The sequence below is a fragment of the Haemaphysalis longicornis genome, unplaced genomic scaffold (assembly GCF_048455015.1).
Source record: "Haemaphysalis longicornis isolate Haplotype H1 unplaced genomic scaffold, Haemaphysalis longicornis Haplotype H1 scaffold_4, whole genome shotgun sequence".
Taxonomy (NCBI): Eukaryota; Metazoa; Arthropoda; class Arachnida; order Ixodida; family Ixodidae; genus Haemaphysalis; species Haemaphysalis longicornis.
This window is the reverse complement of record NW_027526361.1, coordinates 107,530,225-107,552,927: the sequence shown is the minus strand read 5'-3', so window position 1 is coordinate 107,552,927 and position 22,703 is coordinate 107,530,225. Positions and strand designations below refer to the sequence as shown.

The window sequence follows — 22,703 nt, the reverse complement described above, 5'->3', positions numbered from 1 at the left end:
CTTGCAACGCACGTGGAGTAGGGAAACGCGGTTCTATAAACGCTGAAGTAGGGCGCCTCGATTAACGCTCGTCTTCGCCGTACGGCAGCGTTCGCATCGAGACACCCGGTTTGGAGCAGTGGAACGCGGGAAATTTAAAATGATTTAGGCAAACCTTTGGTGTATTTACCTTGGGAGGAGCGCGACGCAAGAGGAACAACATGAGAGGTGAGCGGTAAAGCGAAGGGAGGAATTTACTTGGCAAAAGTCGATAAAGACTATCGTCTTTTGACGACATTTGCAACGAAAGGAGCAGATACGCGGCCAATTTTTTCTCCTAGCAAGCTGTCGGCTAGCACTTTTATCATTGTAGCTTTTGTTTTTAGTTGTGGTTCTTGGGGCACGTTTTTTGTCGAAACAAGGTAAGAAAGAAAAAAAAGGCTGTGGCCGAATGATATGAAGCACATGTGTGGCAATTAGGAAGTTCGACTCCCCGACAAAACTTCTTTTAGAGCAGATTTTTTGTACTTTGGCAGTGTTTTTATACTGAATTAACCATTTTAAGATAAAACTTTCATAGCTCCACGTGCGAGTTGGCAGATTGTGTGCAGACGCACTGCCGCGCTGGCGAATTCTCCTTGGCGTGGTGTTGAAATAAGCACCGACAGCATGCGGGCACAATGCCGAATCAGCCTGGTGCGAACGCGCCTCTTACGACGAAGGGACGAGCCCGACAAGCTCTAAAGGTGGGCGATGCGCCTCGCAATTGAGCATCGTCGATGACGCAGTGGGCGTTAAGCCACTTCTTACGCCTCGGTTTTGAAATTTACAATTCTAAGCGGTGCTGTCAGGCTTATCTGAGGCATTCTGCAGCCGACATCACGGCAGGAGCGCGATCTGTCAATTCCTGAGGTATCGATAATGCCGAACCAACGATAACCTCGGATGCCAAGTATAATTTTGCACAGAACCAAAATGGAAGCTGGTTTGAATTCCGACCTTGGACATCGTCAAACCACATCGCAACTTGGATACCCGTCACTGCTCTTAGTTGTTGCGGCGGCCGCAAATGTCGCATGGTATTTCTTTTATTTCCGGCTTTATAAAAAATTGCGTCTTATTGACCGAATAAACCGTGAAAAGAATGTTTATTTGAGCCAGTCTATGCTGCAAGGAAAAACAGTTGTATGAAAAATTCACTTCATCGTCCCTTTAATTTGCGATTGCTATTGACGCTTGTGTTCGGAATGCTCTCTGTATCGGCTTCCGGGAGAACAGAGCAATTTCTGCTTCAACAGTGTATCAGTGTCATCTTCATTGGTGCCGCTAGTTTGTTAAATTTTGCGCAAGAAAGTAGTGCGTGAATTTATTTTCACATAATTTGTTCATTCTTACTTGAGCAAAGAGATCCAGCTTTCGGTGGCTTCCCAAAAATCCTCCGCCGATGTCAAGTACACTCATTTCGATTCCGAGTCGAGCTCCAAGGTCGAACAACTTCCTTGCTTGCTCAATCGCAAGCTGGTAACTCTCCGCGGTGCAGGCAACGGAGCCAAGGTCAAAGCTGCCGAGCAGAGGAATAGTCGGTAAGCCCTTCTTGAGGTGAAACTTATTTCAGTTCAACGAATAGGGAGATATTGCGCAACGTCAATATCCTCATTTTTATCCAGTTCTTAATTACTCCCATTTTAGTCCTTCTTATTTCTGATAAACTCCCGTACTATCCTCCATTTGAAGGTAAATCAAGAGCGCTTCTGTCTCGTCTGCTTTGCGAGGGAGGTGAGAAGTACAGTTAGAAAGAGGCTGCTGAAGTAGGACAGGCTGAAAGCTTCGCTTCAATTTCTGTCTCGGCCCTGGTGTACAAAGGGAGGTAAAAGGACGTCACTGCATTCTTGCCGCCAGTGTACACATTACATGGCCTCCAACGGTTAAAGTTAAAGTTTGTCAGCGCCGACGGCTGCGCACATGGAAGGCAATGAACCTTATCTATCGCTTTCTGCGCGGGTATTTTCTACCCTTTTACAAGGAAAGTGTCTTGGGCTACGTTCTGACCAACATTAGTTTCGTCTTTGGCTGCGCCGACAAAAAATCGCGTGTGCTCTCGCCAGAGCTCGCGTAAAATGTCGAGTAATTATCTATCGGTTATAGGTATCTTGGGAAAAATATACTGAAATTGGCCCCCTAAAACGACTCTATTATTACTCCGAGCTTTATTTCCTTGCCACAATAAGTTCAATGTGACGCTTTAACCATTTCATTATTCCCGTTTGCTATTAGTACATGGCCGCTCCGGAGAGAGTGTGGTTAGAGAAAACGGCCGTAACTATTTTTATCAAAACTATCCCGAAACAATTTATATGACAATTAATTTATAAATAAATCTAGGGACGTTATGCGTGTGCATTTTTATTCCATCAAGATAGCCAGCGTATTTATACATATAGAGGTGCCTACGGCTTCTCTAGTCTTCCCCCTTCACAGTAGTGGATGAGCTCTAAATTGTTTTAGGTGGCGTCACCACACGGGAAAGCCGTAGATAGAAAGATCAGGCAGCTGATCACACAGAATAGGAAGTCGGGAGGTGTAAGTGATGTATGAAGTGCAGTTAAAATCAAGAGTAGATACTAATAACGGACAGAGGACAATGAAAACAAACAGAAACTCTGGATACGTATACACACAACATCAGATGGATACACGGAAGGAATTTTTCTATGGCAAAACTAAAGCGAGCGTCAAGCTTACGTGGAGCCGGAGGGATGCCTAAGAAAGAACACAGGCCTACGCGGGTAAACGCAAGTAATCGCGTCACAACTCTGTGTTTCATGGGCATACTCCCGGAGCGAGCGCTGCTAGGCGAGAGCGCTCAGTTAAAGGCCAACTGTACTCAAAATTTCGACCTCTTGAATACACTATTCCTGTATAGCCTGCCTAAAAAGAAAGCAAGATGCAAAATACAACAGCTGAAATACGCGCGTGCACGCCGCAAGCGGTCAGGAAAAATCGGCGAATGTGAAACTGAAATCTAGGAGAGCGCGGCCATTAAAGTGACGTTGCAGCCGGGCAGCGGGCGGCCGGGCGGTCACCAGCTCGGGAGCAAGCCTGTGCGCAAACTCTAAGCGCGCACGGGGCAGCGAATGGGTGAAACGGTCGCAGCAGAGCTTGACCGGTTGTCTAGCTGCGTGGCTGGCCAGAGGAAGAAGCCCCCGTCGGCTGGAGCGTCACAGGCGCGTCATGGCTGTTTACGCGATCCGTCGTCAGGTGCATCGTGGTCGGGTCTGCGGCGGAGCTTTTTTAAACGCTTCTGACTGATTCACGAAGCGTTTCACGGGCTACAGCTCGTGTCCCAGCTGATTTGGTTAAAAATAACACGTTAAAAATAAATTTTGCCGTGGTGGAACTTCAGTGCAGTTGGCCTTTGACTAAGGCGCTGGGCTTTGGCAAGAAGCAGAGTCTCGGGTTCAGGGCCATAGAAATTTCTGAGAGGTAGCGGCAAGGATTGTGGAAGAAAAGTGAAATAGGTGAAAATTGGAATCGCAGGGGAGGTGGAAAGAGGTAAGAAATGGGAAGGTAGATAAAATGAACTAGCATCGTCGAAAATCTTTAAAAGTAATAAAAGCATTTAAAACATTCATCACGCTAGCGCCTAACCGGTGAAATGTTAGTACGTAAGTGGGAAGTACTGCCAGAAATTACGAGGACACCTACGTGCTGCCTATGGTGGAGTAGTAGTAGTAGTAGTAAACTTTATTTTGTAAAAAGGGGTGAGAAAAAAGGGGGAGAGTTCACGGGTGGGACCCAAATTCCAGGACCCCAGAAGCTATTTGGCCATCCCAGCACCTACTAAGCAGCGCAAGCTGCTGTGCAGGGTCCGAGAGTTGCTATGGCGTCAATGTCCGATTTCTGTACCCGCACTCCCATTATCATCATCATCCCTTTCCATTTGTAACTTTATTTTTCCTCTCTGTAGCTATAAACTACCGCATACCCATGGTTGTACCGTCAACGGGAGCACTTACCGGGAATGTAATTTGATACTAGTGCAATAGCACCCGCCGCGGTGGCTCAGTGGCTAAGGCGTTGCGCTGCTGCGCACGAGGTCGCGGGTTCGATTCCCGGCCGCGGCGGCCGCTTTTCTGATGGAGGCGAAAAGCAAAAACGCCCGTGTGTTCGAGATTTCGGCGCACGTTAAAGATCCCCAGGTGGTCCAAATTAATCCGGAGCCCTCCACTACGGCGCGCCTCATCGCCTGCGTTGCGTCGGCGCGTTAAACACCACAATCAATCAATCAACTAGTGCAATAGCAATTAGCGTCTCAAACTTTCCATGTAAGTCTGAGTACTACAGGTCTCTCACACACGTTTCTCAGTCAAAAGCCACAGGGCATTCACTGGGTACACCTGCAGTCAGCTGGGATGATGTAGTGGATATTCGCAGGTCCCTTGTTCGGATCCCACCCAGACACACAATTTAGGTACACTTTTAACAGCGGGGCTGTTGTTACTGGGCGTAAGTTCGGGGTTCGTGCGCCCCGAAAACTCCCGGCGAAGAACGTTATCGTGTAGGCGTCTCGCAGCTGTCGCATTACCCACTTTAAAGCGGAAGGAAACGAGATAGCGGCCGCCGAAACACTCGAGAGGAGCGTGCGCATGCGCTCAGTATCGTAGGAGAGCCTTTCGTGCGGGAGCTCGCATTGTCGTGCGCATGCGCTTAGAATCGTGCAAGAGACCTCGTGCGCAACGTCTTGGCAGTTCTCGGCATGGTCCGGCAGCGGATAGTTGGCCGAGGAAGAGGCCGCGAACCGAAAGGCAGGGCGTGCTACAGAAACTAACTATGTGTCCGTCAATGCTCACCTACAACAGATTCGTGATACAAGTCTTGCGCATGAGGGCAAGCTTCCCTAGATTTTTTTAAAACTCAGTTTCCCAACTTTTCAGTCTTTGAGCCATCAGCAATCTTTTGTGTCGTTTGTGTGTCAGGAGCACCGGATTTTCTACGCGCCGAGTTATCCAATACTTTTGCATTAACAAAAGTAAAAATTGGTGCAAACTTACGCAACGCCGACAACAGTGTGGCCCAATTTGGTGGCAGTCTCGAGAACCTGTTCGGCGTCGCCGAGTGGACATCCAAACTTTCGTTCCATTTTATTTCCTCCTATTCGTGGTCGTCTGCCTGCGAATCTCAAAAGGAGCCTAAAGAGATGCGTTTCAGCGTTTTACAGGATACATGAAGAAAAAATACAGTTTTTTTTCAGTTCGGAATACCCTTTAACCCGGATATAACGAAGTTGACAAAAGTTCGCAATTTTTTGTTACATGCCGGTTTTCGTTACATGCAGGGTTCGACTTAAATGTAGCAGAAACGGAATAGAAATGCTAGACATACCTGAAGGTGAACTCAACGTTCGTGGATTTATTTCCCAGCAAAAAAACTGCGTGAGTAGCGCCTGCTGCTTTCGCACAAGCTTAGGCACTACATCGGGCCCCAAAGAAGCAAGGTGACTTACCACGCATTGACTAACGTAACTTCAGTATCCCTTTTGCGTATTGACACTTTTCGTCACCTAAACGTCTTCCAACAACCAAAATTGATGCTCTTGATGCTCTTTACCGCACTTAAAATTGTTGAGAAGGTGCTAGCAGGGATACTGTACACGGCGGCAACATTCTTTTTTCTCGCAAGCGGAGACGGCATTTAAAATTGTGCGCTTGTTTTCAAAACACGCAACTTTTCGTTTTCTGGCAGCAGAACTTATCACCGACGAACCGAATCCGTAGATAGCAGTGGAGACACACGACTACATCTCTAGAGGAGGGCCTAGCACGAAGTCTCGATCCGAAACCGCACTCACACGTGGAAGCGTACAGTAGTTCGCGGCGCGGGCGACAAAAAAATGAAGTTTAGTTACGCTTGTTAAATTTTTGAGGTGTCATGCTACGCAGGCAAAACCACAAGTGGGTGCTGCGTTAGCCGCGGGATGGCGCTAGCCGCTCCGTTCATCGTCATCATCATGCCGAATTTCGTTTTTTGGCGATCTCAGATATTTTCGTTGCTGGTGGATCCTTACAGTAGTGCTATAGTATTCGCTAATTTAGTTCACAGTTTTGAGTAAAAGGGCAAAAAACAATGACTGATCAGCTTGCCGGCTTCGTTAAATCAAGGTTAACTGCCGCAAAGTTTTGTTACAAAGAGGTCGCAAACACATGTGCTTCAATGGGTCTGAGAATAGGGAATTGAAAAACTTTGTTAAATCGAGGAATTCGTTACAAAGAGGTTTGTTACATCTAGGTTTAACTGTAACTGGTTTCTGGTAACCAACTCAGATCCATTTCGGCCGCTAAATATATTTCTTACCCAAAGAATAAATGCCAGAAATATCAAATCTTTCAAATTTAGAGGAGTGACGTAGTTCAGCCAGCATTAAAAACAATGTTGTTAGTGGGTTAACGGCACGTCAGCATTCACGTGATACGATCAAACAGTAGTAGAGGCCCCGCTACAATCGCTCTTATTACTCTCGACACCCTGAAAGGAGGCAAATCAGCGGCAACAAAGGCCACATATCTTGAGGTGTGGTTGATTGTAATGTAGACGATGTGATGACGGCCGCTTTGAGTGCAATATATGTATGTGTGTTCACGATTAAACTTTTCTGTTGGTAGTAGCGCTCCGCACTCTGTCATTTCCTGTCCGAGTTTTGTTTGCGCTGTACCCACCATGAACCTAACCAACATGTCCAACTCGCAGTTCTTTATGAATTTTATAGTTGAGTACCAGAACGTAAAAGTAAAATTTCGCCATGCTTTTTCTAATAACGTGTAAAGCGCTTACAAATGACCACATTGCTCAAAAAGATGCTGATCCTAAAGGCCATTTCATGATAAAGTCCTCACAGGATACGTCAAAAAGCAATGCGAGTGATCCTTATGAATACAAAAGGGTACACGCGAGTAGTTGGACTTTAGCTCTTCTCGAAGGCACCAGGGAAAGAAATTGAGCGTTCTCGTATCTGACGAAACCATGGCAACGTGAAATCGTCCAGGCAAATAGCTGGGAGCCAAATGAAGAGCGAAAAGATCTGAGTAGTGAGCGGAGTTTTGTGAGCATAGTCGGGTTGTGTGTGTTTAGCCCAACGAACACGCGAAAGCGTCGGTGGGTAGCAGATCAGAGTGAGGAGGAGGCGTGAGACAAGCACTGACACCCAGATTTGATGAACTACCATCATCATAAATACAGAAAATTGGGCCCATTTGGTCGGGATTGCCGAGGGATTCTCCATAGAACGAACTGACAGGGCCGGGGGCTGGATTTGCAAAGAACACGTAGGTGCAGCACCAACATTTGATTACTGTGGGTCACTTGAAAATGTCGAACACATAGTACTGGAGTGCTCTGCCTATGCCGACTCAAGGTGCCATTTACAAAATAAAGTTGATTATTTCCACCCTGGACCATTGACACTGAAATTGGTACTTGGACCATGGCCGTCTCCCTCCGCTCAGTGCAAACCCCTGCCCGCGATCCGAATTTCTCCAGGACATTGGTGTGTGAACGAAATTGTAGTCGTTCCTTCATTTCAAGAAACTTTTAACTCAATACCCTGAAGACGGACCGCATTTTATTTTTTTCTCTACTACTATTCTTCTCTCTCTCACTACACCTACTACTCTTTTCCCTCTCTTTATTTCTACGCAAAGTAGCATGCCGGCGAACTGATGTCGGAAAACCTCTCTTCGTTTTCCTCTTTTAATAAAAAGTCTCTCTCTCTCTCTCTCTCTCTCTCTCTCTCTCTCTCTCTCTCTCTCTCTCTCTCTCTCTCTCTCTCTCTCTCTCTCTCTCACTCTCTTTGGTGCGCAAAGCAGAAAAAAAAAGAAGCGGTAGGCTCTTCCTGATGAAAACTTCGTAGTGAAATTGTACTATCGGCGTTTTTCTAAAACCATGCAAACACGCATCGCCAGATGTGACGAGTAAGAATGAGTGGAACGTAACCACTTTAACGAAACGTCGAGTGCATATATACTCGCCATGCATAGAGACCAAACATCGTGCACTTTGTTCAAGCCCATCCCCATTTTAATCAGTTGCTGATAAGATAGGGTTTGCTCATACAATCGTGACAGCATGGAATCGGCCGAAACAGAAGGCCGACGTGATTTTCGAAATATCACACGCGACCACCGTCATGTTTTATTGTTGTTCTGTGCTTGAAAGTAAACTCGTTAAATCATCAACGTTCTTATGCCTTATGTTAGTGAAGCACTAAATCCCTCGATAGCTGGTACATACCATCGTCCTGTACGTGGTTTTTAGAACAGCATTCTGCCTTGAAATCAAGTGCCTAACTCTTAAATCTTCATATCGATGCTAATCTGTCCCCATCTGCATTCCTTTTTCTCGGCCTGTCACTCATCCCGATCAGCAAACTGCCGCTTGTCATTCACCGACCTCTTGCTCAGAATCTGCTGTCACACACTGCATAGGGTGCGACTTGGAATGCCATGTGCACGCCGGTATTCTAACCTAATCGGTTGCCCCGGTTGGACGGCGTACATCATTTCACACCTTTGAATAACAGTGTCCACATGGCAAGATCGACAGTATTCACAAGAGATTCATTTTGAAGAAAAGCGTTGCATTCGTGCGCTGGGAAACCGGAGTATGAGGCGACTATAGGGTGCTGTAGGGAGCTCTACGACAGGACTGAAGTAGCGTGTTTGTTACGTTGAGTTTCTCTCACAAGCTGGAACATCAGCGCATATTTTTGGAACTCCTGTCACCAATTAAAAAAAAACGAAATAGTACCATTTGTGTCTCTATGCATTTTTTATGCGCCTGTTAACATAAGAATTTCCAACTCCGTATCCGGCGTTCAGAAAGTGGCACGTGATCTCAACCTTAATCTGTGCTTTTTTTCAAAATCAGACATTTTTTTTTTGTGAACCGCGCTCAAGAAAATTGTTCGGAAAAGCAAATATGACCTTGCATTCTTGTCCGAAATTTTGTCCAGTTCCTCCACGCAGTCGAAAGTCATCAAGGTTACCCCAACACTTTTGGCGTAGTCAAGGTGGGAAACTTGCTTCGCAGGGTTTCCGTAAAGAATCCGATTCGGATTGACGCCCATCTTGAGAACCCACTGAATTTCTCGCTGAATGAAAGAACAAAAGACCAACCATGTTTTGACTAAGGGAAACAACTTAGGAAGTTTCATATACAACGACACCCGCAAATAGCTCCAGTTGTGACTGTGACATGTTTGTTAAAAACTCCGCCTCCTAGTCTACTCGGCTAGTTTGGCTTCGATAAACGACATCTGAACCGCTTGATAGGTAAATTAAAGGACTCTGGTCAGACCTAAAACCCAATGGCGGAGCAAAAGTTCTGAAAGTGGTAACCGCCGCATAATACTCTTGTTTATGATTTTCTGCCTATCGCTCATATTTTACTAGGCATTCTCCACTAGAAATAAAAAAAAAATATTCGTGGTCACTTATAGTTAGTTTTGGCAGTGCAAAATGCGTGGTACATCTATGAGGTCAATTTGCAATGCTTTGCCAATACGTGCGCCGGGACAGTTCATTTTATAACCAACTATTCTAGAATTTACAATTTTCTAACCATAATAACGATTGTTCACTGTTTTCTTTCTTACCTTGTTTGCACAGTCGAAATTAAATCCTTCCTTTTCCAGGGTTTTCGCAATCACAGGATCCGTGTTGGCTTTTATAGCTGAAAAATGAGGGGAAACTCATAATCTGGTACGATTTGGTGTTTGCTTTAGCATTCAAATCTGGAGAGCTCTTCTGCAAACGAAGATATCTTTATCAATGCCTTCCCGCGTGAGTTGGGTATTTTTTATACCACGGCTATGGTGTATTAGAAGAGAGGCTACAGCGGTTTGCACTTAGGCTTGGGGTGCTTTTCTCGAAGACATTCTTTTGCACTCTCCAGGGAAAGAGCACACAGCCGATGCCGAGCACAAAAACCTCAGAGACATTATGCCTGTTAACAAATAGTGCATGAATGTAGGCGTAGCTTGTATCGCGGAAAACACAATTCAATGTTGCCCTTCTTGCTTTCCAGCTCCCCGTGAAGCTACACAGATATCCAAACCAACAAAATATTTCAAAAGTCAGCATACTGTGTCCGACTAGTAGGGTGTTTGCAGGTAGCCTTGTCAGTGTGACGAAGTGACCATCGCCGCAATTACCCGCTTAACTGGCTTTGAATGGGCAGATTGAAAACGAAGGGGCTCCTCGCGAGAAAGTGGATAATACATCCTAAACGCGTTGAAATTAGTAACACTGGTTTATGTCTAAGAATTACATGGCACCTTTCCTAAGAAGCGCAACTTTAAAGTCCAATCTTTTTCCTAGTGGTTTGAAGGTGTTCAAAACTTCTTGGACGTACCCTTGCAACTCTGCAATGGGGTATTTTTTTCAAACTGGTTAGAAAACCTCAAAATATCTAAATACACTGGGCACTTTCTCATTTCCCAAAGCACAATTCCAAACACAAATAATGGAAGCAAAAAAATGGTGCACAACACAGCAGTTACAAAGGAACATTACAACTTCCACTTTTTTTGTACGTATAGTATGCTGTCAGGCACAACAGTAACATGAACATACCATTCAACCATAGTTAAAATTATTTCCGAAGATGCTTTCCGAGTTTTGAAAACACTGTCTGTATTTGGTTCGGCACATTTGTTATTCGCGACAAGGATATCGTGATGCAGGCAGGAATAAAAAGACATCTTTCTATACTAAAAACACTGTTTCGATTTCGATTAACTGTTCATGATGGAGAAGGTCAACACTGCTACATATTTCTTGGATTCAAAGGGACACTTAAAAGATTTTAGGGCATAAAAGAAGATGCTCACTAATCTGTAGGGTCCATGTACCGTTGTTCCTCTGGTGATAAAGTGAAACGGAATGTCACCCCTGCGGGTCTAAGTGGCTAAAGATTCACAAGCTGCTCCGTTTACAAGCACCCATGTCATTATCGACCCATTAGAAGGTTAAATGTTTGCTTCCTGTGCACAATACGACCTAATTCTTCAACGTGGAAAGACGTATTACGTGCCACATGTTTTTTCTGTCTCTCTGGAAATTTTACCAAGATCTCTCACCATAAAAGGGGATAACGCGAGGCAGCTCTTTTTTCCAGACTTCGACGAGGTTTTTCAGCTGCCGCAGGTCACACACGTAAAAGGCGTTATCCTCTTCCTGCAATAAAAAAGAAAACATTGTGAAGTTTTGAGTAAAGCAATCTAGCTACAATGCGGGATGTATAGGGTTTGTTTTTCCAGTTGTAACCAACTCAAGCACGCTAGCAGTTGTAAAGCCTGTAACTTCCACAATCCTTTTACAGTGCTTGACGGCCACCATTATATCCACCTCAATAAGCTGTAATAATCTATGATTACTGCTTTGAACGTTTAGAGTTCATTTATGTGTCAATAATAGACAACACGCGCGCTACGGCTCCTCGTACATACAATGATTACTCAGCTTTGAATTATGAAACCTGAAATGGTGGCCGCAGTGTGACGGGAAAACAAAATCGATTCTTCCTTAACCTTTTCAGCCCTAGGTTTCTTTTTTCAAGCAAAATTATGTTCCTTGTATTTTCCTTAATGTTTGGAACCTGTGAGCTTACAGTCGAAACACATTGAACGTGTGCGGCAAATAATTAACGATTCACAGGCATGACTACTAATTAGGTCATCAAATAATTAAATTTAAATTGAAACAGAAACCCTTTTTTGCTTGTTTTCTTACATTTTAAAAAGCACTGAGCTAATACACAAAAACGAAGCTGGTAGTGCAACTATTTTTTTCATTTACAGCAATATCATTAATCTGGAACATCTCGTCCTTGTGGTCATCTCGTCGGGTGCCTGGTCTTAACTGTTGCGCCTTCGTACTTCTAGCCTTGAGCTTTAGAACTAAACGGACAATCGTTATGCAGTGTATCTCAAGATGTATCCTTGTAGAACTATTTCCCAGAAAACTAGCTGCCGCCGAAAGGGTTTATCCCCCGACCAAACACATCATAAAACGGGCGTGCATTGTGCAGGGCCGCTCGGCGTAGACGTACAAAATGTACAGCCTAACGTGTCAGTCTTAATTAAAGCCACCTGAATAGATGCTGAGTGGCTGCTGAATGAATCTCGGGTTCACAGCAACAGGGAGTGGCAATGGCGGACACGCTCATGTGTGCTCACTTGTGTTTCCACGACTTCCATGGCAATGTCTCGAACACTCCCATCCGCGTGTACGTAGACGCTGCCAACCTTGCTTGGCTCCATTTCTGTAACAGATGCATAGAATGAGACGGGCTGTATCGCCACCCTTTCCCTCTGTTATAATTTTTCATCTCCCGTTCCACAAGCTAAGCTCGTCGCAACGCAAGCGTCTGCCGTACACGCTACGGAGCGGGACCGAAGCGGTACCTTTGACGAAGCGACCCGCCAGCAGGACGTCGCTTGCCAAGCACACCCACAAGACTGCTGCCGACCCGAAAATAATGCTCCTTTCGCTGTAGCGAACGGTGGCTTCACCAAACGATTGGCTGACAACCCGTTCAGTTTTGATTGCACGATTTTTCGAGCGCCTGCAGTTTCAATCTGATGTACGCAATGCTCCGGTGCGTGTAATCTAGTGCCTAATGTTGATGTGGTTGGTGCGTCTAACGGTGCCATATACCCACGAAACATAAATAGCGATGTGCAAGTTCATATCGGTGCACAAAAAACATTCAACTGCTCCTGTGAAGGCACATTTCACTTTCGTGTTTTACCGATTACAATGAAAGAGGGATTAACCACAATTTTGATCAATTTAGCTCCTGTTGCGTACGGAAGGGCATACCCCAGCCGAGCTCCTTCACCTACGGCATGTGTGTTTTAACGTGGTGAAGCGAGCGGTCAGCCAATGTTGTTGCCTCGAAGAAGCCCAGAAGCCGAAGGCAAACGTAACTTTACTTCATGGCGAGAGATGGCCGAAGCCAGACAAGAACAATGCCCCTACGGGCAAGATTACAGTACGGGACTCAAGCACAGTGACAGCATTGATTCACTGCTCAACCAGGAATGAACTACAGAGCTTGTGGGGGGGGGGGGGGTCTTATTTATACCCAAAGCGCCAACGGTCAAAGCAAGCGTTCCCTCTAGATTGTGCACACGACACGAACGGCACAGACACACACAACACTCTTTCCAGAGTTCGTGAGCGATCAGTAGTAGCGGCGCACGCTGAGTCCGAGAGAGGGGAGACAGAAGGTCGCCGCAGAGGCTTCCGCATCCTCCGGACAAGTCTCTGCGCGTTGCGTCGGCCCCACCGATGTTTGATCACGCCGATAGCGAGGCGCCTGCGATCCAGACATGTAGCGACGCGTTTGGCTCCATCGACTGCAAGCGTGAGTCACCGACAGGGAGGCCTACTCGAAAGGCGCACGTAGCGGAGGCTTCGCCACACAGCCGAGAAGCGTTGAACAAAGCCCTGCGGCGGGCTGATTCGTAACACCCCGTACATCGTTCCCTCGACCTACCGCGCACTGGCCATCCACATCATATGTCGATCACTTAATTATTACGAAACGCACGGGGGCGGTACCGGGGCTCTGAGGCCGAACACAATTGCGCGTCCTGTAGCCCTGGTGGGCGCCAAGACCCCCAAAAAACGTCGCGTACAGTAATTTCAAACGTCTGGCGAATATCTCGCACGACCGCGGTTGCGTGTCTCACTTCCATCAGTAACACAGTTTAGGCGAACGAGAGGCAAATCCGCGTACCGGTACATAGGAACAAAACTTGTCCGTTACTATGCGAACACGGTGGGCCACACGCCGCACAACGTCCTATTAGAAAGATATCATTATCGCCTATTTTCTGCGATTATTCAAGGACCTCGAAGGTGGTATATCCGGTCAAAAGCTACTCATTGCCGCATCTGTACAGCCCTGGCTCTACTACAACGATGCCTTGAAGGAGGCTATAAAGACAGAATACAATTTCCGTTCATTAAGAGAAAAGCTGCCTTGTCTGGATAACCCCCGCGGTGGCGCACTGGCTATGGTGTCGTGCTGCTGAGTCCAAAGACGCGTTTTCGATTCCCGGCAGCGGCAGCCGCTTTTCCTATGGAGGCGGAAAGCGAAAACGCCGGTGTTTTTTAGATTTCGTCGCACGTTAAAGATCCCCAGGTGGTCAAAATCAGTCCGGAGCCCTCAACTACGGCGCGCCTCATCGCCTATGTAGCGTCGGCGGGTTAAACTCTTCCCAATCAATCTTCTCTGAATAACAATGACGCCAATTTTTTCGCGAACCCCACAGATGTAATCAATGTATTAAGGAAACAAATATAGCAGTGGCGACTTACAGCCACTTTTCGGCGATTTATTTAATACGTCATAGGATCTTGGCTGGGTGAGTGGCGTCCGCCGACTTAAGCCTCCACCAAGGGACATGACTGGTCTATTTCAGTGGGTCCCCTGGTTACGTTTAACCGTATCTCCGGAACGATAAGCTGCAGTTGACACGGTGGTAACTGTTTTCAGTGCTGGTCCGTAGGACGTCACTGCTACCCACAACACGTCAATGTGGCGTGAAATTTCAAATTTTTTCAGTATTTTTTCGTTAAAACTCCTTTTTTTAGGGGGAAATTCAGTTCAGTAAGTTACTACAGTCAAACCCGGTTATAGCGAACTGTAATATGCGCCGCGATTAGTTCGATATATCCAATAATTCGATATAGCCGAACCCGTCTATAACGAATTTGTTTGTTATGAATTCGCAATACTCGGGACACCCAACCCTTCCATTCCCACATAACGAAACGAACACATAAAGTATGCCGTTACTTTACACAAAACAATTCATTTATTGCATGCAATAAAGCCACTTTCCGCCTTAAAGGAGCTATGAAAAGAAAACAAAAGTTTGTTTTATTCGAAAGATTAGGTGTTTCATAGTACCCCAAGCGCTTTATCGGAAGCAAATGATGCTTTATTCACTGAGAAATAAGGCAATTTAAGCCAAAATTTTAAATCTCCCGCTAAAATTGCACATTCCGTGACGTGAACAATGGCATCATACGAGCCGGTCCATGAAATAGATACTTAGTATGTCGATTCCATATAGCACCCACACGCGGGAGTCGACCGAGACGGCGGCCATTTTAAAAATACTGGTAAAACCTAGTGCACCCGCAGCCCTAGTCATGGAATCGCCTGATCCGGAGAACAAAACTCTCGCCGAGGAGCTCGGGCTTGCATTTAAAACCTCACACCACTTGAACGCTCAATGCTTCTAAGTGCACGAGCTGCAAGAGTTGTGGGATACGCGGTGGACGGGAAAGCGACTATTCCGGGATAGCCACAACAGACGAACGCCCAGCCGTCGGCACCGCTGCCTCGTCAGCCCCGTCGCGACGGACGAATACAGACTGGTACGTATGTGCCGTATTTTCAGTTTCAGTAGCAGTATCGCTTATGCCAGTTGGCCGGTATCTTGTATGGAAAGCCGTTCGCTCGAGCTCTCTGCTCCGACCAGAAAGATTCGAGCGTCAATGCGCGGTGTGCACGGCAATTTTTTTTCCCCAAGGTCAGAGCGCTTTTGACGAAGTCGGCGACAAGCGCCAGCATGTCCGGGTCCCTGCCGTAATCACTTCCTCGGAAAGGAAGCGAGCACACTCGTACTTCCTTTAGCTCACTTTCTCCTCCGTTTGCAAAGTTCACAAAACGTAGCCACTTGCTTCGCCGAGGTTCGTCGTTGGGCAGCACATGAAAGGAGATCTCACCGGCGGGGATGTCGCACTCCCTCGACGATTTGCCCGTACTACATGGGCATTTCAAAACACAGCAACGAAATTTCATTGTAAAGTACTCGAACAAACTGAAGTTTTCAGTGGTTGTAAACTGGAAACGAGCTCGTAACGATAGCAGCAAGCCAACACGACCTCCATACCGAAACCTGTGCGACGAGTGGCACTATCTCGTTGCTGCTCTGTGTTCCTTACTCCCCTTGTTTCTATTTTTACCTTTGCTGGTTGGCGATATGACGGCCAACCTCCTGTGAAGTGATTACGATACCAAGCAAGGTCGCGGCTGTGCGTGCTGGGACGGTTCGTTGGCCCCGAAGAGCCTTGGACCCGAAAATTCGTCTGCGCGACGGTGGCGACGGCGAGATGTCGATTTCGGCTGGCGGTAGTTTCGTACGCAGTGGCATACACGCTTGCGTGTTCGTTCGGAACTTCAACCGTTTACTCCACCGTTTTTTGTCATAAAAAGAATGTGCAGTATGTTTCACGGGCATTTAGCTTACTATGGAAACTGTAAGCCCTGCCTAACATGCGTTTGCTTTTGCCGGCCTCCGCCAATCGCAGAGCATTCTCGAGTGACATCATAGGTTCTGTTGCGGAAAATGAGCTGGTGGGTCGCATGGTCATTTCCTTTTTTCCTAATTATGTAGCTTATTTGAGCGAAGTTTGCGTTATAAGTGATGCCGTTGTGGTTCTAACGAGGCAAACTTTCGAATGAACCAAACTTGTATTTTCTCTTCATGGCTCCTTTAACTGCCTACTCCCCCAGAAACGGATGATTTTTGCTTTCACCTTCGTTTTGCCAGCACCAACTATAGCACCGCACTCTCTATACGAGTAATCGTTTTGACCAGTTCAAGTCCGTGTCCTTCAATAACGAAGCAATATTGGCGGAGAACATCGACTGGCAAAAATGCTTCATAAAGCCTCGGACGGCTTTACATCCTCAGTCTCCTCAGTGCTTTCAGTAGTGCCAGCTGCCATGTCATCGGCGACGGTGTGTCCGCTCGAGGGGCTCACAGTAACAGCAACATCGTCGTCAACACTCCGGAAATCCTCTGAGGACACTCCTTTCAGCACAGCATCTGGAACGTTGACCAACTCTTCCAGCAGTTCGCCGTCTTGGTCCGGACTCGCTGGCTGGATGGGGTCCGTCGGGAATCTCGTGCGTTGGAAACAGTTACGGAAGGTTTCGGGCGCCACATCGGTCCATGCGAGGCTCAACATCTCATTCGTGGCCAATCAGCATCTCAATCGCCGCTCCGAGACAACGCATTTCGGTGGCAATTGTAGGCGCGCCGAGTTCGATATAGCCGATGTGAACTTCGTTATAAGGTGTATGTTTTGCATGTATTTTCGTAAGTAATTTATTTTTGTTCGATATATAGCATAATTCGCTCTATGGGGGTTCGTTATAATCGGGTTTGACTGTATATGGGCTAGTTCTTTCAAATTAAGGAAAGCTGTATTGAGCCTGTTAACAAACAAACGAACAAAGAATGCGTGTGAAAAAAATTATCGCCATCCTATACCGCGAATGTGGATGTGCAGCGAAGTGCTCGTCCTGATAGAGGATGGTATGAAATAGTGGCATGACGGTACTACACGTCCTGATGTAGGGTCGTATGAAATGTTCCTCGTCGTCTTGTCGGGCTTGTCGCTTGCATTCGGCTTCTCTGGCGGCAAATTCTGGGTTCTGACGACGTATGCGCTCGGCGTGTTGGGTGAGAACTGCTCTGTCCTGCCCAGCCTGACACATGCGCTATCCTTAGAATGTCGTCAGCCGCCCTCCCCTTTCAAGAGAAGCTGCAGACCTAATCTTTACCAGAACACGTGGGAGGGGGGCGGTTCCCACGCTTCACCGGCGCCTTAGTATCCATCATGCGATTTCTATGCTTCTTTTGTGTTTTTCTTTAATTACACGAATACGGAGTTTTACGCTGCAGCCTTGATTAGCCTGACGCATGTGCTCGGCGTCTTGGGCGAGAAACTGCTGGGTCCTGCCCCGGTTTTTTGTTTACGACAGGAGATTTTTCGTTAAACGAGAGGCTAACAGCTTCGCTGTAAAAAGACACCGAGAATGGTACGCGAAGTACCTTTCAGACGTAGTCTAGAAAATTCCTTTGACCTGCAAAAAGGTGTATATTGGTACAACCGGGAGATGTTTTATTGATAAGGCACGCGAGCAGAATATTTCTCTCCAAAATAAATCTGGGGGGCATCTGGCTATGCATTGCAAAACCTGCGGCTGCGTTCCCAAGCTTGCAGACACGAAATTCTTGGCACATGCTAAAGATAAAACAGATGGAGTAATTTACGATGCGTACAGGATTGTAGACTACGGGGAGGATTGTGTCAGCGCGCCTTCTGTAAGCCTGGTACCTACAGATTTAATATTCCTAGAGGGACACATTAAAAAAAAAACTTCAAAAATTTTTTTTTCTTTCGAGGCATGTTTAGGATTCTGTTTAGCCTTCCGTTAAAAAGGGGGGAAAATAAGAACGCGCTTTTCTGTTTTGTTCACCCGTTTAATTTTACGACCGCTATTATCATTCTAGTTAGATGATTTTATGCCTTACTGGCTCTGGTGTTATTCTTTGGTCTTAAGAATAGCAAGTGTTTATTTTAGAAATTTTGTTTAGTTTGCATATTGAACCTGTTTTCTGCTACCTATTGTTTTGTTTACCACAACTTATGGACTTGTTTTGTTTGTTATGTCTCGCATGGGGTTTTCGCTGCGCCAAAATGGTGGTGCGGCTGTTGATTGGCTTATGGATGATACCGGTGGGAAGTCTATATGTGTACTGTCATTTCATGCAAAACTAAAGTCGAAACTTCTTCTCGTCCTGTCACCCTCGTGTCTTAGTCTTCGTCTTTCACGTAAGTCTTTTTCTTTCGAGTGGGCAGCATGCCTTCCTTGTGCTATAAATTTATTCAACGATTTTGGTAGAGCGCGAGAACTGCGCGTGAAATGTATGTATATCTTGCTTTGATAACAAGAAAATGAAACCAACCATCAAGTTAGTTAAACTTGCATATTACATAGTCGATAAAAATTCGCAATTTTTCGTTACTAGCAGGTTTCGAGTTAAGGCTCTCATGAATGAAGCAGGACCAAAACCAAAATGCTAGACATCAGTGACGGTGAATTCACCCTTCAAGGATGTATTTCACCGTGAAAAACTGCTTGATTTCAGCCTACTGCTCTCCCACGAGCTTAGAAACTACATTGCACACCGAAGAAGCAAGGTCACTTACCCCTGTATTTACAAATGTTACTTAAGTACCACTTTTGCTTTTGACACTTTTTGGTGCCTTAAGACTTTTCAAGGACTAAAGTTAAGGACGCCGTTTCGCGGACTTGATGCTCTTTTCCGCACTTAAAATTAGTGACAAGATGCTAGCTGGGATACTGTGGACGGCAATGTTCCTCTTTCTCGCCGGCGGAGACAGCGTTTAAAATTGCGAGCTAGTCTTGGAAAAACGAAACTTTTTGTTTTCCGGCAGCACAAACCATCACAGATGAAGCGGCATCCCAGATAGCAGTGGAGGCGCGCGACTACACGCCGAGAGGCAGGCCTAGCACCTAACCGACACCGCAATCACACGTGGACACGCACGGTAGTTTGCGGTACGGGCGAAATTCACTAAATTAGTGCATTCATCCAGCCTATTTTTCAGAAAAAGTGCAAAAAACAATCGGTCATCAACGTAGCGAATTCGTTACATGAAGGTGAACCGTCGCAGCGCCTTCGTTACACCGAGGTCGCAATAACGTGGGCAGTGGGGAACTGAAAAACTTCGTTATATCCAGGAATTTTTTATATAGAGGTTTGTTACATACAGGTATAACTGAATCTCCATTACCATGCCAGTTAATACTGTGATTGTAAAAAGTTGTAAAAAGCGTACCTTTCGACTCCGGTCAGGATGGATGGTTGCCTGAATGATATGCGTGCGCGTACTGCAGACGGGGTCGCTCGGCTTCCTGTTTTTTCCGTGACAGGAAGCGCATCTGGCTTTCACCTTCACGCACGGGTGGTATAGGCGTTTCAATACTCCGGATTGGTAGCCGGGATAGCTGCCCGTAATGAGGTGCGTGCCGCACTGAACCTCCCGCGAATATGCCCATGTTCGGCACTTCGGAAACGTAGCAAGGACGTTTTGAAAGTATAATGGAGACAACCTACAATAAAGCTTAGATCGAAAGATTGGACAGCTGATACTTCAACACCATTTTGTTAACAGGCGAAAGTGGCTGCCATTAGCGAGAAATTTATGTTTAAAGCAGGAGATTCGAAATAACCCGCTTGTTGCTCCGCAACATCACGTGGTAAAGACAGGGTATTACAATGAGCAGTTACAAAATTGGTCAGTGTGGACGTGCTTGATTTACCAACGAACTCCGCATTCACAACCGCAGCTGCAAGTCTCCACAGTCCACGTACTTATGCGGTGCTTAGCATTGCTGTCATTGACATGTACAGGCTTACGCTATTGAACACCAAACGCTTTGTGCGTTGGAACGCTCCTCCAGGAGACGTTTTAATGCGTAGCATTCTTTGCCGAGTACCCCCACAGCCGGGACCGTGTAACGCCCTGCATTTTCACGAAAATGCAGATATCGCGGAAGCTCCACCTGTAATCCCTATAATAGCGTAAATACAGATGACTGGTCACACGAAATTTTGAAAAACTAGAAAATAAAAAAAATACGAATGATTTACGGAAAATAGCGAGATATCTAACACCCTGCATTGCCACAATAATGCAGATTTTGAAGATGTTACAAACGCAATCGTTATAATAACGTAAATGGAGATATATGGTCGGACGAAATTTTGAAAAACTAAAAAATAAGAAAAATATAAAATTACGTATAATGGCAAAACGTATAACGCGTGGCGTTTCGACAATAACGCATATTTCACGAAAGTTTCCCCTGTAATCTTTATAATAGCGCAAATGGAGATATTTGGTAGAACAAAATTTTGAAAAACTACATATTAAGAAAAATATGAAATAATTCCGGAAAATGGCGAATCGTGCAACGACCTGAATTTCCTCAATTATTCAGTTTCGGGAAATTTCTACCTGTAGTTGTTATAATAGCGTAAATGGAGATAATTGGCCGAACGAGATTTGGAAAAAATAATAAATAACAAAAATAACAACAATACGGAAAATGGCAAATCGTATAACGACCTGAATTTAAACAATAATGCAGATTTCGCGAATGTTCCACTTCGAATCGTTATAACAGCGTAAATGAAGATAATTGGTCGGACAGGATTTAGAAAAACCAAAACCTTTGACTGTAAAAACTCACACTCAAGACAGGTGGCATAAGAATGCTACGCATTAGTAGATAATTCTCGGAATTTCTGCAGAATTATTTTTATGTTCCAGACGCCGACGCCGCACGCTGGCCTTTTCGCACAAGGGCCCTTTCGCATTAGGCAACAAAACTGACTCAGCGCCGTCATGGTGCGACGATAAGTCGGAAATTAGGCTAACCTCTCAGGCGTTCGATCGTGTAATAACCCTAGGTGAAAGTGAATATAACAGGACTGGTTGAACTCACCTGAATCCCCGGTGCCCCTATAGAGAAAAAATGCGTGATTTGTTTGTGTTTTTTAAACTCCAGGAGCTGCTACGCTACTACAAGGGGCCGCCCGATATACCGGTGTCAACGGCGCTCGCTCCGCTTACTTTGACGTGGCTCCAACTCCCTTTTCGATGTCTCAAAGATTTTGCACATTACCAGTTCTTAACCGTAACACTATGAAACACTACTGTTTTACATTTGAAACACTGAGTTCGAGAGAGAGAGAGAGAGAGAGAGAGAGAGAGAGAGAGAGAGAGAGAGAGAGAGAGAGAGAGAGAGAGAGAGAGAGAGAGAGAGAGAGAGAGAGAGAGAGAGAGAGAGAGAGAAGACTGTATTGGGCACAAATAAGAAGACTGGTCTTATGTCTTCTTTCTGGCAAGGGTTTGGCCGACCCCATGGGAGTCCGCGGCCTATGTTGCTATTCGGACCAGTGCCTGTTGATCTTCAGAGGTAGCGCTGTGCAGAGCGGCCTCCCACTGCACATCCTTGTGTGTGTTTAGTAAATATGTGTTGTGTTCCTTTGGGTTCGTAGCGCTGTGCGGGCACTTCCATATCATGTGTGAGAAGGTAGCCCACCCTAAACAAAATTCACATTTCGGTTCATATAAGTCGGGATACATCTGATGATACAGGACTGGGTTTGGAAACGAATTGGTTGCAATAGTCGTAGTGCTACAGCCTGTGTTCTATCGAGGGACTGGTGGGGGTAGGGATATGATCGTCTGCCCTCCCTATAGTAGTTGAGGATTTCCCGATACCTGAGAAGCCTGCCGCCGTTTCGAGGAGTGGCCGTGGATGCGACTGGCAAGTTGGTTTGGTGGTGAGAGCGAAAGCCAACTCATGCGCCTCCTCGCCTTCCAAGCCAGTGACCCACAGTAGCGTGACTGTGGAGAGGTTCTCAATGTTGGTTAGATGTCTGAGAATGGCAAGTGTCTTGGGTGATATACGTCCTCTAGTTAAGTCTCGAATGGCAGCCTGCGAGTCTGAGACTACCACACCCGATGCTTGGATGCTGGAGATCGCTAGGGCGATAGGTGCTTCCTCCGCTTCCGCCGTGTGCGTAGTTACAATTGGGCGAGCCACATTCTGATTTCCTGGATAGTTGTTTGCAGCCATACACATGGCACTCTTCTACGGATATTCTGCTGCATCCGTGTACCACACATTGGGCTCCGCTCGAAGTCTCTTGGACAAAGAGCGGAATCTGGCTCGCCTACGTACTGTGTCCTCGGTTGGACGCATGTTTCTAGAGAAAGGAGTGAATTTTATGCGCGATCTGAGAGCAGTTAGAAGGT

At 46.0% G+C, this 22,703-nt stretch overlaps 1 protein-coding gene across 1 annotated transcript in view; it reads right to left on the bottom strand.

The window, feature by feature from the left end:
* The window catches only part of LOC144179238 (ornithine decarboxylase-like), a 28,596-nt gene extending 8,800 nt beyond the window's left edge, over positions 1 to 19,796 (bottom strand). Inside the window, exons 1-7 of the mRNA XM_077707525.1 lie at positions 19,713 to 19,796; positions 12,209 to 12,294; positions 11,111 to 11,207; positions 9,626 to 9,702; positions 8,955 to 9,121; positions 5,031 to 5,168; positions 1,375 to 1,540 (exon numbers count right to left, since the gene is read on the bottom strand). Coding sequence (XP_077563651.1) covers positions 1,375 to 1,540; positions 5,031 to 5,168; positions 8,955 to 9,121; positions 9,626 to 9,702; positions 11,111 to 11,207; positions 12,209 to 12,292 — 729 coding nt within the window. The 5' untranslated portion in view covers positions 12,293 to 12,294; positions 19,713 to 19,796. The remainder of the gene's footprint in view (positions 1 to 1,374; positions 1,541 to 5,030; positions 5,169 to 8,954; positions 9,122 to 9,625; positions 9,703 to 11,110; positions 11,208 to 12,208; positions 12,295 to 19,712) is intronic.
* Positions 19,797 to 22,703: the final 2,907 nt, after the last annotated feature.